Source organism: Dromiciops gliroides, chromosome 6, assembly GCF_019393635.1.
Source record: "Dromiciops gliroides isolate mDroGli1 chromosome 6, mDroGli1.pri, whole genome shotgun sequence".
Classification (NCBI taxonomy): Eukaryota; Metazoa; Chordata; class Mammalia; order Microbiotheria; family Microbiotheriidae; genus Dromiciops; species Dromiciops gliroides.
Window position 1 is genome coordinate 49,800,074 of NC_057866.1, and position 15,797 is coordinate 49,815,870.

Below are 15,797 nucleotides of genomic sequence, written 5' to 3' on the forward strand. Positions count from 1 at the left end.
CAAATTATTCTAATTAGATGAATTGCAAATTTTTGTCACTGTCATTTTCTAGGTTGTTGGATGAAGTTTGTTTTCCCCACTCTTCATGCAGAACACCTGGAATTAGGAAACATTGGCTTAATAACTGCCTACATCTGCACCTTTAAGCCTGGGAAGTCTACCTTTCAGAGACAAATGGATAACAGAAATGTTTGTTTCTGTGACACCTGTTGCTTCTCTAATGAGTAGGAAGCATTCATCTGGCATTAACACTGACTGGATAGTCTGAGCCTTAAAATAACTGTGGGAGTGTTAAGTAGAAAACAGTCCTTACTGGTCACATAGGTACCAGTTTGCTTCTTTCTCCTACAAATCACATGCTCAGCCTTGTCTAATTATGATATTATTGTGTACCCTGAAGTCTAAGGGGGTGGTAGATGGAATGGGACATTCCAATCCCCCATTGCTGAGAAAAAAAAACATGGTCTCTTCATAGCAGGTCAACAGCATTCACTTCCTTTGGCTACAAAGGAAAGCACACATCCTATGAATGCAAAAAATATAAACCACCTATAAAAATGTGTGTTTTATATGGGGAGGAGAGGGAGAGGGAGAGGGAGAGGGAGAGGGAGAGGGAGAGGGAGAGGGAGAGGGAGAGGGAGAGGGAGAGGGAGAGGGAGAGGGAGAGGGAGAGGGAGAGGGAGAGAGGGAGAGAGAGAGAGAGAGAGAGAGAGAGAGAGAGAGAGAGAGAGGGAGAGGGAGAGACAGACAGACAGACAGACAGACAGACAGATGGAGGGGGGGGAGTCAAATCTAAACTTCTAAACTTGTAGGAGCTAAACATTTAAAAATATTCCAGGGATGGCAATAAGGTATAAGAATGCTGTATCACTGTTTTCCTTTGAAATCAGCCACGGGATTTTAAGGCGAGTTTGGTCTCTGTACACAATGAAGTCCCACTAATCTCATTTACCATAAAATTATACTCTATTATCTTCTTAGCTTTGAGATAACTGGTGTCTGATGAGAAATGCTCTTGGCATACAGGATCTTTTGACAACCAGAGAATGAAGGGTCTAATCAATTAGGAGAAAGGAAAATACTTTAATAATATCAGATATACAATTTCCCAAGAATTAGTTGAAAGGTGCTCAGTGTAGTGTCAAAGAAGCCAGATGCATTTTCAAGTCTGTGATAATAGGAGCCTATGGGTCTAGGAAAAATGCCTTTGTAGCTACTAAAAGAAATTTCAACATGAAGTGAATATTGCATATAATATATTAAGTGAGAAGCAATAAAATGTTTCATTTAGAAGACAGCATATTGGAACAGCAAAGGGTCCAAACTTTGATTCCCCTACTCCAAAAATAGTTTTTGAAGTTTTAATAATCAAGTCTAGGCAAGTAAGAGTAAGCGTTGAATTGCTTCATTATACCTTTCAAGGAAATTGGCATTTAGGAAGCCCTTTCAAATGTTCCTATTCATCAATTTCAGTCCTTAGTTCACTATGGTGGGGTCTCACCTCTCTGGACAACAAAGAAGACATGAGAGGGAAGACTGGGGTGGGGCACCCTCCCATCCACCTCCCACTAATGTAACAGTATGGTGATGGCATGGAGGAATAAGGAGATAACCCAGGGCTAGCTCTGAAGTATTAGAATGGTGACATCTCATAGAGATCAGACAGAAATACAGGAATCATACCATCTTTCTCCCTAGAGAAACTTTGCTCCAGAGTTGGGAAATGGGGATGCAAATTGGCTTTGGAAGACATAAAGGAAATAAATGTCCTTTCCCAGAATCCCTTCTAATCAAACAATGGTTGCCTCTTCAACCCCATCCCTTTAAAAAACAACATGGTGCAGGGCAAAGAAAGTGAAGAGGAATTGACTCAGCTGAATTAATATCTTGATTAAAATTTTGAGTGAACCACAACTTCCATCAAGTATACCAGGTGGGTTTTAAAGAAATAGGACTATTTTATGGGACCAGAGAAATCTCTACTATGAATAATCAAAGGAAGGAAGGTTGTTCTTAATTTAGCCAACAATCCTGAGGTATGCCCAGCAAGGTATTAAAAGGTGCAAGCTTCCTCCTTTGCCTGTTTGAAAATACTTTTGTTTTTTTTAATTTGGGAGCCTGAGCCACCAAAATAGTCTAAGGCTAAATGTTTTCTTTGTTTTAAGGCAGCAACATCCCAAGGGCTCATCCTCTTTAAAAGTGAGAAACAGAGGTGGATGAAAACAGCTGACCTATTACTAACAAAACAGAATGCAAACTGCCCAAGTCCATTCCACTTAGCATTATTTAAACTGAGAGTCAAGACACAACTTACCTTCGTAGCGTGGGAGATGCTACATCTGGGTACTTGGCACCTTGCGGATGGGTGGCCGGAGCCACACTGGATGCTGTCTGGGATGCTGGGTTCACTTTAACCGAGTTACAGGAAGCTACACTCTCATTGTCAGAGGAGATTCCCTTTTCTTTATCTGTCTGATTGATGAGTCCTGGCAGAGAACTCCCCAAAGCTGTCTTGGAAGGCTCCCTCAGTTTGGGCACAGGCAGACCTGCTGATTTGCTGCTCACATTGGAATCTATGCTACTTGTGCTGGATCTATTACCAGCCCCATTCCGGCTACTGGACTTACTGGGACGAGGCAGACTCCTGTACTGAAGATTTGTCCTCGTGCTTAGGGCTAGGTAGCCATCATCCTGGTTCTGGGCCGCATCCATGCTTGTCTTTCGACTGGCAGACCTTCCCACCAGCCCAGAGGACTTTGGAATCTTGCCCAGGGTGGCTGATCTACTGGTGATGGTGGCTCCACTAGCCGTAATCATGGTCAGCCCAATGGTGGAACCACTCTGTTTCTTAAACCCAAAAGCGTTGGTGTTAGCGGTCACTGTCCTGGCGCTATTGGGAAGAGGCTTTTTGGATTCATCGCCACTGCTGCGACCTGCGTCTGATGGAGAGCGTTTCACCTGTGTGGTTTTAGGGGAAAGTCTTCCTTTCTCTGATACCTTTGCATCATCTGTTTTTCCTAAGAGAGAAATCAATGTGTAAGGCTCCAAAGTCAAGACAGAGAGGAACAGAATCAATATACGAAACACCTTCTTGGGAAGAGATGATATTCCCATGGGAAGATAATTCCGCCTTGAGAAGCAAAAGAAACAGCTTTTAAAGGAAAACATCTTGTCTGTTGCTATTGTGTTGTACCTATCAGCATATATCTATTTTCATAAATATTTAAAACACCTTTGGTAAAGAAAAGTCACCTGAGCACTTAATTTAAAATCTGGAAACCAAATTCATTAGGATCTTAGAGTTGGAAGGAACCTTTGAAGTCATTTAATCCACCCCTTCCATTTTACAGATTAGGACACTGTGACCCACAGAGGTTAAGTAATTTGTCCAAAGTCATGCAGTTATTAAGTGGCAGAGCCAGGAATTGAACCCAGGTCATCACAAGCTAAAATGTTGCACAAAACATTTCTGTAGAATGTACCTCTTTCAACAAACTGTGCTTGCATTTTGCAAACCATTGACAATAAAACCTCACAGGCATAATGAGTTTGAGACATCAGTGTAGACTTTACTTGGTACACAGTTTAACAAATTCAATGTTTTTGGAACTTAGATATTTTAATAGTTTAATAGGCTAACATAAATAAATTATTCCAATTAGGCTGAGGTAAAGAATGTGTATGTAGGGGCAGCTAGGTGGCGCAGTGGATAAAGCACCGGCTCTGAATTCAGGAGGACCTGAGTTCAAATCAAGCCTCAGACACTTGACACTTACTAGCTGTGTGACCTTGGACAAGTCACTTAACCCTCATTGCCCCATACAAAAAATATATAGAATATGTATATGTATGCAAACACACATATACATACATACACACATTCATTCAAAGATATATTTATGAAAGACTTCTCGATGATATACTGCAAAACATTCATTCCCAAAACAAATAAAAAATGCAAATTCTTGAGGACCTAAAAAGAAGTTGTTACAAGAGTTACCAGTCCTTGCTTTCAAAGGCACACCATCCTGGTCTGAGACAGTTTTTTACTTTTCCTTACCTGTCCCTGGAGTCTTCAGCGTGCCTGCTGTGGCAGAAGTCTTTGTCCTTGGCATGGTGATGCCAACCTGGGCCGACATGCCCCTCCGCCATGAGCCTGTCTGGGAGATAACTGTGTTTTTTCGCCCTGAGGTGCTCTTGTCAGACTCATCGGACACATCGGAGGGATTCCGCCGCCACTTGGACCCCGGCTCCATCTTTATACCACTGTCAGATCCCCCGTCTGATTTCTTGATATCATCACCAGACCAAAGAGAATTCCGCTCCACTTGTGAATGCTTCTCAGTGTCGGTCTGAAGAAAAAAAATGCCCCAGGTTAGTTTTCCCCAGATCCCAGGTCTGAAATAACATTAATGAAAATATTACTGATTCGAATCAGCAAAGGGAAGGAAAAAAGTAAAGAGATTGATAACTATTCCTTGGATATTTAAAAAAAAAGAAAGAAAGAAAAGTTTTGGTTTTGTTCTTTGAATTCCTTGCTCAAATTCCCTGCTTCTTTTGGGTTCAAGAAAGGTGAAAAAAACATGATGATACCTGAGTAGATCAAGAGGGGAAGAAAATAAGGGAAAGGTACAAAGGAGAAAAAGAAAGGGAAGGTGGCAAAAGAGATCCAGAAATTAAAAAAAACAACAACCAACCAACACAACAAAAGACCCCAAGTAATTCACCAAGGATGTGCTATGAATTCAATAATCAAGCCATTTGCCTCTCCGTGCTGCCATCCTCAAACTCCATATGCCCCCAGTATCTCTGTGTATTCAAACATACTCAGCCAGCTTCCCTTTGTTCTCTATCACTTGACTGGCAGTTACATTTCTAGAGACAGCACAGTGCTGCAGCCTTCCTCATGGAGTGAGATGCCGAGGGCTGCTAGCTTTACCCTAACATGCCAGAGAGACAGGAGCTGAAAGGAACCAATCCCAAAATAATACTTCCTCAAAGTGTTAAAAGGCAGAGGGGGAATTGATCAAAGCAGATGGGTGTAGAGTTCAGACTGAAGCTTCATTTATATGCTGCTAACTTATTTTTTTTCTTACTGATGTCTTTTATTTTTACATCACCCATAACTGAATAGATCCTTTTTCCTACTCAGTGAACCATCCCCTTAGAACAAAGATTAAAGATAGGAAAAAAAATATTCAGCAAAACCAAGTAATGTATCGACCTCTTTCAGGAGAATATGTGTTATTCTACCCATTATAGTTCCCCACTTCTGCAATGAATTAAGATTTTAGATTTTAAAATGGAAGGGATCTTTGAGGTCATTTAGTCCCTAGCTTTTTAAACTGTGGGATGTGACCCCATATGGGGTCATGTAACTGAATGTGGTGGGGTCACGAAAAATTGGGCAACAGTAAAAGCTTATATATACCTGTTCTATACACCTATATACCCAGGGTCGTGTAAAAATTTCCTGGGCAAAAAGAGGTTGTGAGTGGAAAAAGTTTAAGAAGCCCTGGTCTCCTCCAAGCCCCTTGTTTTACATTTGAAGAAATTAATACCTAGGGAGGGTTAAGTGATTTGCCCAAGATCACAAGGTAAAAAGTGGCTGAGGCAGGATCTAAATCCAGGTTCTCTGACTCCAGATTCCAGATACATTCCAGGGGGTGAGAATAATATTCCATTACAGGATGCTTTAAAGTCTACAAAGTGCTTTCCTTCAACAATCCCCCCCCACCCACACACAAAGTAGTCCAAGTAGTATTAGACTTATTTCACAGGTGACTAAACTAAGGCTTAAGGACGTGATTTCCTTCTCATAGTCACATAGCTGGCTAGTCAATGTCCAAATGGAGGATTCAAACTCAGGTCTCACAGTTCAGTGCCCTTATATCCCACAATGATATTCTGAAACAGTTACAGGGGCCACTTAAATGCCAGCTTCCAGCAACAGAAGTAAGTCCTGAGGGATATACTATTTCCCCCATAACAGAGCTACTTTGGATCATTTTGGGGATAGCTATACTACTCCCCAAATCAATCAGTTCAAAACGGGTCATGGGGTTCAGGGGAAGAACTCTTCAAAAAAGTTTTTACCTGAAAAAAACTAAGTGACAACATAAGTTTATTGTGCCTGTAACCTTGAGAGTAGTTCAAGATGCATTCCTCCCCTGAAGAATGAGCCAGTCCTGAAGGCTTGAAGCATTGGCTCCCTGTGATCCTACCAATGTCAGCTTGGGCTCATCTGCGGCCATAGCGATCCCTCCCTCTTCCAACTTTCTGTGCATCCACAGTCTGCACGGTTCATTTGGCACTTTGGATAAATTACCTTGTTCTGTTAATTATTTGTCACTGTATCAGTGTCTTGCTGCTCCATCTACTTCAGTGGGAACTGAGCCTTAGACATATTGGGATCCCCCACAGTAACTATGGCGGGGCTTTGAAATATAGTAGTGTAGCTCAATTAATGTTTACTGATTAATTTTATCTCCTAATGTGCCCTGAAGAATCTACTTACAATGTGCTGGAGGCTAGCCCAGTGGGGAGGAAATAGGATATTTGATCTCACTTACTGCTCCCAAGGCAGCAAAAGCAAGGAAAGAAGAACAGAAAGGAGAATGAGTATTCAGGCCATAGTTAAAAGAATTCCCCATTTCAAGGATGGCTGCAAGGCAAGCCCCACTGGCCCAGCTCTTAGTCTGTCTGATGGAAACTTTCATAAAAAGAGGGACATTTCCAGGTTTTCACCTCTGGCTGACTGACTTTTAATATCTTCATCAGGATGAATGTTGATATCCTTCTGTACTAGTCAAATTGTGTTCATTTGTTGTTGTTTGGTCGTTTTGGGCAGGCCTCACTCTTCATGACCCCATTTTGGGTTTTCTTGGCAAATACTCTGTAGTGGTTTGCCATTTCCTTCTCTGGCTCATTTGACAGATGAGGAAACTGAGGCAATCAAAAGTTAAGTGGCTTGCCCAGGGTTACACAGCTAATTGAATTCAGGAAGATGAGTCTTCCTGACTCCAGGCTAAGCCCCCCATCCAATGTGCCACCTAACTGTCCCCAATTGTGTTAATTATACAATTCATTTTAGAGCTGAAATGGATCTCACAGTTCAACTCCAATCTCCTTTACTACATCCCCGACAACAACAATAATCATGTGTATAAATACCTGTTACATACATAACATTACATAATTATCATATACATATATTAATATTTCTATATTAAATTTCTATAGTGCTCTGTACATGCATTATGTCATTCAATCCTTGCAATAGACCGGTAGCCCCAAGTCCTATTATTCCCCATTTTTTACAGATGAAGAAACGTCGTGTGCCTTCCCCACATTTCCTGCCCCAACCACTGCTTCTCATAGCCAGCTGTCTGAAGATGAGATCTCACAGCCCGCAAAGCTATAAAGAAAGTCCTGAGCACTACCCTCCACTCAATCTTTTGACTTTGGCAGCCCAGGCCACAGAGATGCCACAAGTCATTCAAGTAGATTTTGTCTTTATTAGGGTTCTGACTCTGAAGAAACAACGGTCAGCAGTGAAGAGGAGGGGACTGCTTGGAGACAGAGGACCTGGGTTCAAATTATATTTCTATTTCCTAACTCACCTACGTCCTTAGACAAGATATTTTATCTCTCTGGGCCTCAGTTGCTTTATCTATAAAATGATGGAGTTGGATAAGATGATTCCAAGGTCCCTTCTAGCTTTAAATATTTGATTGAGTGATCTGGATCTCAAGTCTCTGTTAATACATGCAAATTTTTGCAGTCAATTGCAGAGAAAAATACAATTTAAAGAAGTATGCATTATATGTAATCTATATCAAATTGCATACCATTTCAGGGAAAGGGAAAGGAGAAAACTCGGAACTCAAAATAACAAATGTGAAAATTTGTTTTTATGTGCAATTGGAGAATAAATGTTATTTTAAAAATGTATTGCCAGCTTACAGACCATGGTGGAACTGGAGTTATTTATGTAATTATTGTGGGTGAGGCAGGATTATTTATCTACTTTTTGTAAACCCTGAACTTTTACCACCAATTCCCTTTCACTAAGAGCCTTGTAACATCTGTAGGGACAAATTGTAGAAATAAGGTTCCAATCAGCTCTTGATTAATGACCAAAAAAGAGTGGGGAACAGGTCATTCTGCTCCTTCATTTCTTCAACATTCCAATCTTTAGTATTCTGAATGCAAACATAACAGCTACCTCATTCATTCAGCAAACATTTACAGGATAGATGACTGCTATGTGTTAGACATTAAGGGAGCTACAAAAATAAAAGGGACAGAGGCTGGGACTGGACCTCTGATTTCACAGATGTGCCAATGCATACTGGGCCATTTTTGCATCCTAAAGCATTAAAGAGTTGCCTAGGGCTGAGATGTGATTTTCCCAGCACCATAAGGGTGATGTGGTCAGAGATAGAAATCACACTTAGGTCTTTCTGGCTCCAATGCCAAGTCTCTCTCTACTATGTCATGCTGCCTCTCACAAATGGGGGGAAAACACTACAATGATCCACCTGGAAAGAGATAGTTACCATTGTGTCATTACAAAAATATTACCTTGCCAGTCTTTATAGCATTGTGAAGTGCAGAAAGCATCCTGAATTTGGAGTCGGGGATCTTAGTTCAAGTTACACCCAGGCACTTGCTATCAGTATGACCCTAGACAGGTCACTTAACATTTCTGAGCCTCAGTTTCCCTCATTTGCTAAATGAGGGGGTTGTGTCATAGAATCATAGATTTAGAGCTAGAAAAACCTTAGAGTCTACAGTAGTCCAATGCCCTCATGGGACAAATGAAGAACTCAAGTCCAAAGAATTTAAGCGACTTGTGCAGCTAGCCTGATGAGGGATTTAAACCTAACTCCAAGGCCACTGCTCCATCCACCATGGCATGCCATGCCACCTCTAGAAAATGGCTTTTTGTTGTTCAATTGTTTCAGTCGTGGCCTATACTCTGTGACCCTGTTTTGGGGTTTTCTTGTTAGATACTGCAGGGGTTTGCTATTTTCTTCTTCAGCTCATTTTACAGTTGAGGAAACTGAGGAAAACAGGGATAAGTGACTTGCCTGAGGTCACACAGTAAGTGTCTGAGGCCAGATTAGAACTCAGGAAGATGAGTCCTCCTGACTCCAGCACTCTATCCATTGTGCAGGTGGTTCCAAAGGTCCTTTCCCTATATGATCCTATAATACACACACCCCACACATAAATGCACATGTGTACACTCATACCCCCAGTCATCTGCTCTGCATCCAACCCTAATCTACCTCTAGTTAATACTGATCATCCAGTACCAGGATGAAGCTAGATCAGGGTGCAGATAATCTAGAAAGCAGTTAATACACTCACGGATAATTAACTTCAAGCTACCACTCCACAGTTATTACCATTCTCTCCCCCAATATGGCTAAAGAAGCTACTCTTGATTGGTTTATTACAAGCAATAACGACCCCATACTTTTGGAAAAGTAGCTTTCCCCACCCATTTTTTCCTCTTAGATCCTTTGTAAGAGGGAAAATTTCAGAATTCATATCCTTTTTTCTTACCAACTCTGTGCTTATACCTTTCCTTCTTTTGATATAAGGATATGTATTCCTATTTGATATCCTGTGTCTTTTTTAAATCACTGAGAATTGAAGGTGCCAAATTTCAGGGTGAGTAGTTTCAGAAAAATGACTGCATTACTGTTCTATCAGTCACCTAACATCTTTCTGGGATGCTGGGTAATGGCCCTTAACATTCATCTGTGTAATACAGGAAAGGATGAGCAGTAGATTGCAAAGTCTTCTGAATTCAGATGTTTTAAGACACTCCCTAGTTAGAGAACAATGGGAAGTCACTGGGAAACCATTCCTTTAAAAATCCTTACTTTTTTTCTTAACGTTTGCTTTGGTTTGCATTTATTTCATTCGCTTTCTGATGAGATGCTTGCAAGATGAACAACAGGAAATTAAACATGTAACCCAGGAGGCATAGGCCACTCTTCAAACACAAGAAAGGGGTCTCTGAGCAGTGACTAAATTCAAATATGTCACAAGGAAAAATCACTTCAACACCCTCCAGATGTCAATTCTGTAAATCTTCAACAGATAATCCAACATGGCCTTCTCAGCCCAGGAACAAAGACTAAGGGAGTCATACAATACACAATTTAAGAGCAGGTCTTGCATTAATCTTGTAACAAGTAAACAAAAGAGAAATCTTTCTCTGCAGAATTATTGCCTGTTACCGGCTACTCTCAGCCAAAAGCCTTGATAATTCCAAATTCCTTTGGCTTTGAAACCAGCTGTCTAAGGACTATCTTGAGGCATTTTTCTCCCTTGAGACTGGTATGTGTCTCAAGGAAGTTAGTGTCTATGAAAGAAAGGAAAATCCACAATGTTTTAATGGCGGGCTTGTGCTAAGGACACCCACTTGCTAGGAATATTTAAATCCTCTAATTTCTCTGATTGGGAGGTGACTGTGCTGGGACAGTGTGCCAGAGTATACAATGTACAGTAGAGATTTAAAGGAAAATACACACAGATACAACACACACACACACACACACACACACACACACACACACAAATACTGCTCAAAATGAAAACACATGCAGTGACAGGCAGCCCTGCAGGCTATACCCAATACCTCTCATTAGGCAGTCACTGTTTACATTTTTGAGAGACTTAATCACATGTAAACCCTCACACATCCTTTATTCATCACTATTCTCAAAGAAAATGGGCACTAAGAAAGAGGAGATTTTCAACGAAAGGGGTTACCTGTAGAAAACGTGGGCATAGTTGGCAGACTTGGGTGAGAAGGAAAAAGAAGGAATAAGAAATTGGTAGAAAACTCAGTGCCCTCTCTGGAAAGCGTGACCTAGCTCAGTGTTAGTCATGTGCTTAGTAACAGCCTCCACAACTGGAGTTCTAGTCATGTGTGTTCAGTAAATAAGAATTGATTCTTAGTGAGAGGGGCTCTAAAATCATAGGACAGGGTGACTGTGGAAGCACATGCCTATAATCCATTGCTGGAGTGTCTGAAGCTGGTGGATCACTTGTGGGTGAGAATTCTGAGCTGCAGCAGGGCTAAAGTGGATCAGGGGTCTACACGGAGTCTGGCACTAATAGAGTGAATCCTATGGGAGTAGGAAGCCGCCAGGTTGCCAAGGGAAGGGAGGATTGAACCAGGTCAGAAACACAAAGCTTCCAAGCCAAACAGTGGTAGGCTTGGGCCCTTCCATCTTGGGCAAGACAAGGAGACATAGTCTCCAAAAAAAAAAGGGTGGGGAGCAGGAAGAAGAGAAAGAGGAGAGAAAAGGAAGGAAGGAAAAGAAATCAAAGGACAGAGACATCAATGTTGGTACAACAATGTGACTAAAAATAGGACTTATATAAGTCAAGAAACTGGAGTTTTAGCCATAACCCAGTCAATGACTATGTGGTATATGCCTCAGTTTCCTTTGGTGAATAGCTACACATTGTATTCTGGAAAGGGCGCCACATTTAGAGGCAGAGTTGTTGCTGTCGCTCAGGTGTTGCTATTGTCTAATTCTCTGTGACCTCGTTTGGAGTTTTCGTGGCAGAGGTACTGGAGTAGTTTGCCAATTTCTTTTCCAGATCATTTTACAGATGAGGAAACTGAGGGAAACAGGCTTAAGTGACTTGCCCAAGGTCATACAACACGTAGGCATCTGAGACCAGATTTGAACTCAGGAAGATGTCTTCCTGATTCCAAGCCCAGTGCTCTATCCACTGTGCCACCTAGCTGCCCCTTAGAGGCAGAAAACAGGGTACAAATAGTATCTCTGACACTTATTAATTATATGGCCTTGGGCAAACCACTTTACAATTCTACAGACCTCAATTTTCTTATCTGTAAAATTAAGGGTTAAAAAGGGTCCCTTCTAGTTCTAAACATTTTTAAAATTTTTACTTTATTTTTAATTTATGAAATAAAACAAAGCATTTCCATAGCACAGGAAAAAAACCCTCTTTAAAGGATGAAATGAGACAATACTTAGTGAAAGTTTCAGAAAGCACTTAAGAAACCTACCAGAATCACAAACTTTTTTTAGGTAGAAGAGAGATGACTGACTAAAACTCTTCATTTCAGAGAAGAGAAGGGGAGGGGGGGGTCACTTGCTCTCAGCAAAACAGACATAACGTCAGAGCTCAGACCAGAATTTAGGGTTACCCAACCCAGATTAGGTAACCCTAATTAGGCTGCTACTCTAGTCTTCTTTCCACAGCTGTTATCATGTAAAAATGTTGAACTTGACTTCCTTTCCTCGAGTCCCAGCTAAGTTAGCAAGAACCTCCAAGGGACCAGAAGTCCCCTTAGTGGTGGTGGACCACCCTCTCCTAACATACCCTGCCTCCTCCCCATTCTGCTCCCTCCTTTCAGGTCCATTGCTCTCTTCCCAGAGGGGAGCTCAGGACTGATTCCACATTCCACACAGGGGCAACTTACCTGCACATCTAAGTTTTTTCTCGAGGAGGCTGGCGTGTTGGCATAGGAGCTGATGGAGGAGCTGGTGTTGATATCATCAGTGCTGAGGTTGTCTATGGTGTCGCTGATCCCACTGCTGACAGAGCTACTGTCATCCCAGCTGCAAAAACCAACAAATTCAGACAATTTGAGCCTTCTCCCACTCCAGCTATGGTGGAGCCAACACAGACTAGAAGCACCACCCCTGAATCCTCCCAGTGTAATAAAACCACAGAAATAAAGCTAGTTTTCATTTGTCGTGACTCATCTTCAGAGTAGCAACTCTCTGTCTACTGGCAGGAGGGCTAATGTTTCAGTGATTTATCATGAACATTTTAATGTTCGGAATAATGAATATATAATAAACCCTATTCTTATGATTAGTGATAGGTACAGGGGACTCCATGGGAAGGAAATTCCCTCTACCAATTCAGGTCCCCATCTTCTTTGCAGTTTATAGAATTAGAATTTGCTGTGGCAATTCCTAGCTATGTAACTTTAGGCAAGTCACTTAACTGCTGTTTGCCTCAGTTTCCTCAGATAACATGTTATCATCTGCCTTGCAGCGTTGTTGAAATGAGATCCTTGCCAAAAAAAAAATAATGGTACGACTCCTGACACATAATAGGCACTATATAAATGCTTATTCCCTTCCCTTTATCTACTACTATATAATGCTTATGTTAAGATTATGGTCGGGACAGCTAGGTGGCGCAGTGGATAGAGCACCGGCCCTGGATTCAGGAGGACCTGAGTTCAAATCCAGCCTCAGACACTTAACACTTACTAGCTGTGTGACCCTGGGCAAGTCATTTAACCCCAACTGCCTCACCAAAAAAAAAAAAGAAAGAAAAAAGAAAAAGAAAAAGAAAAGATTACGGTCACCCAAACTGTTATATGTAACCGTTTGATTATGATCAACAAATTAAACATATCATAGAATTATATATTTGAATAAGTGGATTTCAACATTTAAAAATGTCCATAAGAGTTGTTACTCATTGTATCTCCATTGTATCTTTTTCACCATTCCTCTATATTTATGCATATAGTTTTTTATCTAATAGAGTAAAAGTATATATACTATGTTCCTTGTTTTCTGCTTTATTTTATATCATTCCAACAGATTATCCCAGATTTTTTTTTATATAGTAGCAGCCATGTAGGAGAGTGGATAGATGGAGCACCAGACCTGAACTCAGGAAACTTGAGTTGAAATTTGACCTTGGATATTTACTAGCTGTGTGACCCTGGGGAACTCATTTAATCTCCCACCCCTTTTAGATTTACTTTTCCCATCTGCAAAATGGGAATGATAATAACACCTACCTTACAGGGTTGTTGTGAGGATCAAATGAAATAATATCTGTAAAGCCCTTTGCAATGTTCAGTCTTATATATAAATACTAGCTATTTATTATTATTATTATTATTCATACTTATCAATCTTGATTGCATTAAAGTATTTTGTTGTATTGATTTATTGATACCATCATTTAGTCAGCTATTCCCCAACCACTGTACAATAGCTAACATTTCAAAATTTATTTTTAAATGCTTTAAAACATTTTAAAAAGTATCAGTTATAGGCTATAGGCATTAGATGGCCAATTTCCCCATAAGCCTTTGTGTTTTTCATAGCAAAATGAGGTTGCTTGGTTTATAGATGTTTTTCTATAGGCTAGAGTGCCAGACTTGACATAAGAATTCTACCTCTGATGGTTGTCAGTTGTGTGATCCTGGCAAACCATTTACCTCTCTAAGCATCAGTTTTCTCAGCTGCAAAATGGGAAAAATAATGGCACCTTTCTTACTTAATTGTTGTGAAGATCAAATAAGATGATGTTTATAAAGCGTTTTTCAAACTTCAAAGTATTATATAACTATGAACCACACATACTCCCATCACCAATTCTATATCAAAGGGCCTTGATTTAAAGCAATCACCCCAACACATGTTTACTTTGAGAATAGAGTTATCAGGCTGAAATTATTCCTGGAAAGTAGTTGAATGAGAAAGAATAGAAAAAGAAAGCAAAGCACACATGGGGGACTCTGGTGCTGAAAGGGCAGGAGTTAGATGAGACCACAGGCTTCCTTGCCAAAGCAAAATGGAAGCAAGGTCAACTTGTGTGAAAACTGTAGCTAGGTAACAACCGATCAGATTGGCTTCCTCGGTAGCTCCAGCTCCTATCCACGATGCTATTCTGCACAGCTTCAACAATAGGTTGGAAACAGGGTCACTCTACATCCAAGAATAACCAGGCAGTCATAGTCCCTAAAGCAATCGAGAAAGCTGGCATTGTTCAACCTGCCAGTACACTTCCTGACTCTGTCTTGCCTAGCCATGCCAATCAGGTAAGGAGACAATTGCTCATTATTTAAAGTTTCTTTCCATCACAATCTCCTTTCAACATAATCCCTTTTTTCTTCCAAAATCCATTTAATCAAGTTGAATGTTAACTCACGGAAAGTCTGTGATGCAAAGTGGTGAAGTAGAAGATTTAGATCTGAGTTTGAATGTGACCTTTGACATGTCCTTACTCGGTGATATGGACAAGGTTTGTTTTTGTTTTGTTTTGTTTTGAATTTCTCTGAGTCTCAGTTTCATTGGCTAGAAATTAAGGATGATAACAATACTTGTAATAAGCTCACAGAGTGGCTATGGAGACAGTGCTTTGCAAACCTTAATCTCACTAAGTAAAAGTATGTTATTAGATACTTCATAAGGAGAACAAAAGAGGATCCTTTAAGCTTAAGGCCACATGGGCTTAGGTGATGCCTTATTTAACATGTACCTAACAAGGTGACTCAAGAAGCTACATTGGATCCATAAGCATAATGGCCTTGATTCATGTTTTTCCACTTCTTGAAATGGCCTTCTCACCATCAATGTATCACTGGAGAATAAGTAGATCTGGAGAAAAAATGTCATCACATCTATGTAGCAACTGAAAGTTTACAAAGCCCTTTTTTTGTGGGACAGTGGGGGTTACATGACATGCCCAGGGTCACACAGCTAGTAAGTGTCAAGTGTCTGAGGTCGGATTTGAACTCAGGTACTCCTGAATCCAGGGCCAGTGCTTTATCCACTGCATCATCTAGCTGCCCCCTATAAAGCCCTTTTTAAACACCTCTGTGAGGGAGATAGTATATTATTATTCCAATTTGACAAATCAAGAAACTGAGGCTCAGGCAGGTGAAGTCACTAACCAAGGGTCACATGGCTGGAAATACCAGAGGTCACATTAGAACTCAGCCCACTTGACTCCAAGTCCAGCACTCTTTGATT

At 40.8% G+C, this 15,797-nt stretch overlaps 1 protein-coding gene across 7 annotated transcripts in view; it reads right to left on the minus strand.

The window, feature by feature from the left end:
- NAV2 (neuron navigator 2) overlaps positions 1–15,797 on the minus strand; it is a 452,110-nt gene that overhangs the window by 68,562 nt on the left and 367,751 nt on the right. For all 7 annotated transcript variants that reach the window (XM_043970118.1, XM_043970119.1, XM_043970117.1 and 4 more), the window contains 3 exons: positions 12,488–12,626; positions 4,061–4,352; positions 2,315–3,017 (listed from right to left, as the gene is read on the minus strand). In XM_043970118.1, coding sequence (XP_043826053.1) covers positions 2,315–3,017; positions 4,061–4,352; positions 12,488–12,626 — 1,134 coding nt within the window. The remainder of the gene's footprint in view (positions 1–2,314; positions 3,018–4,060; positions 4,353–12,487; positions 12,627–15,797) is intronic.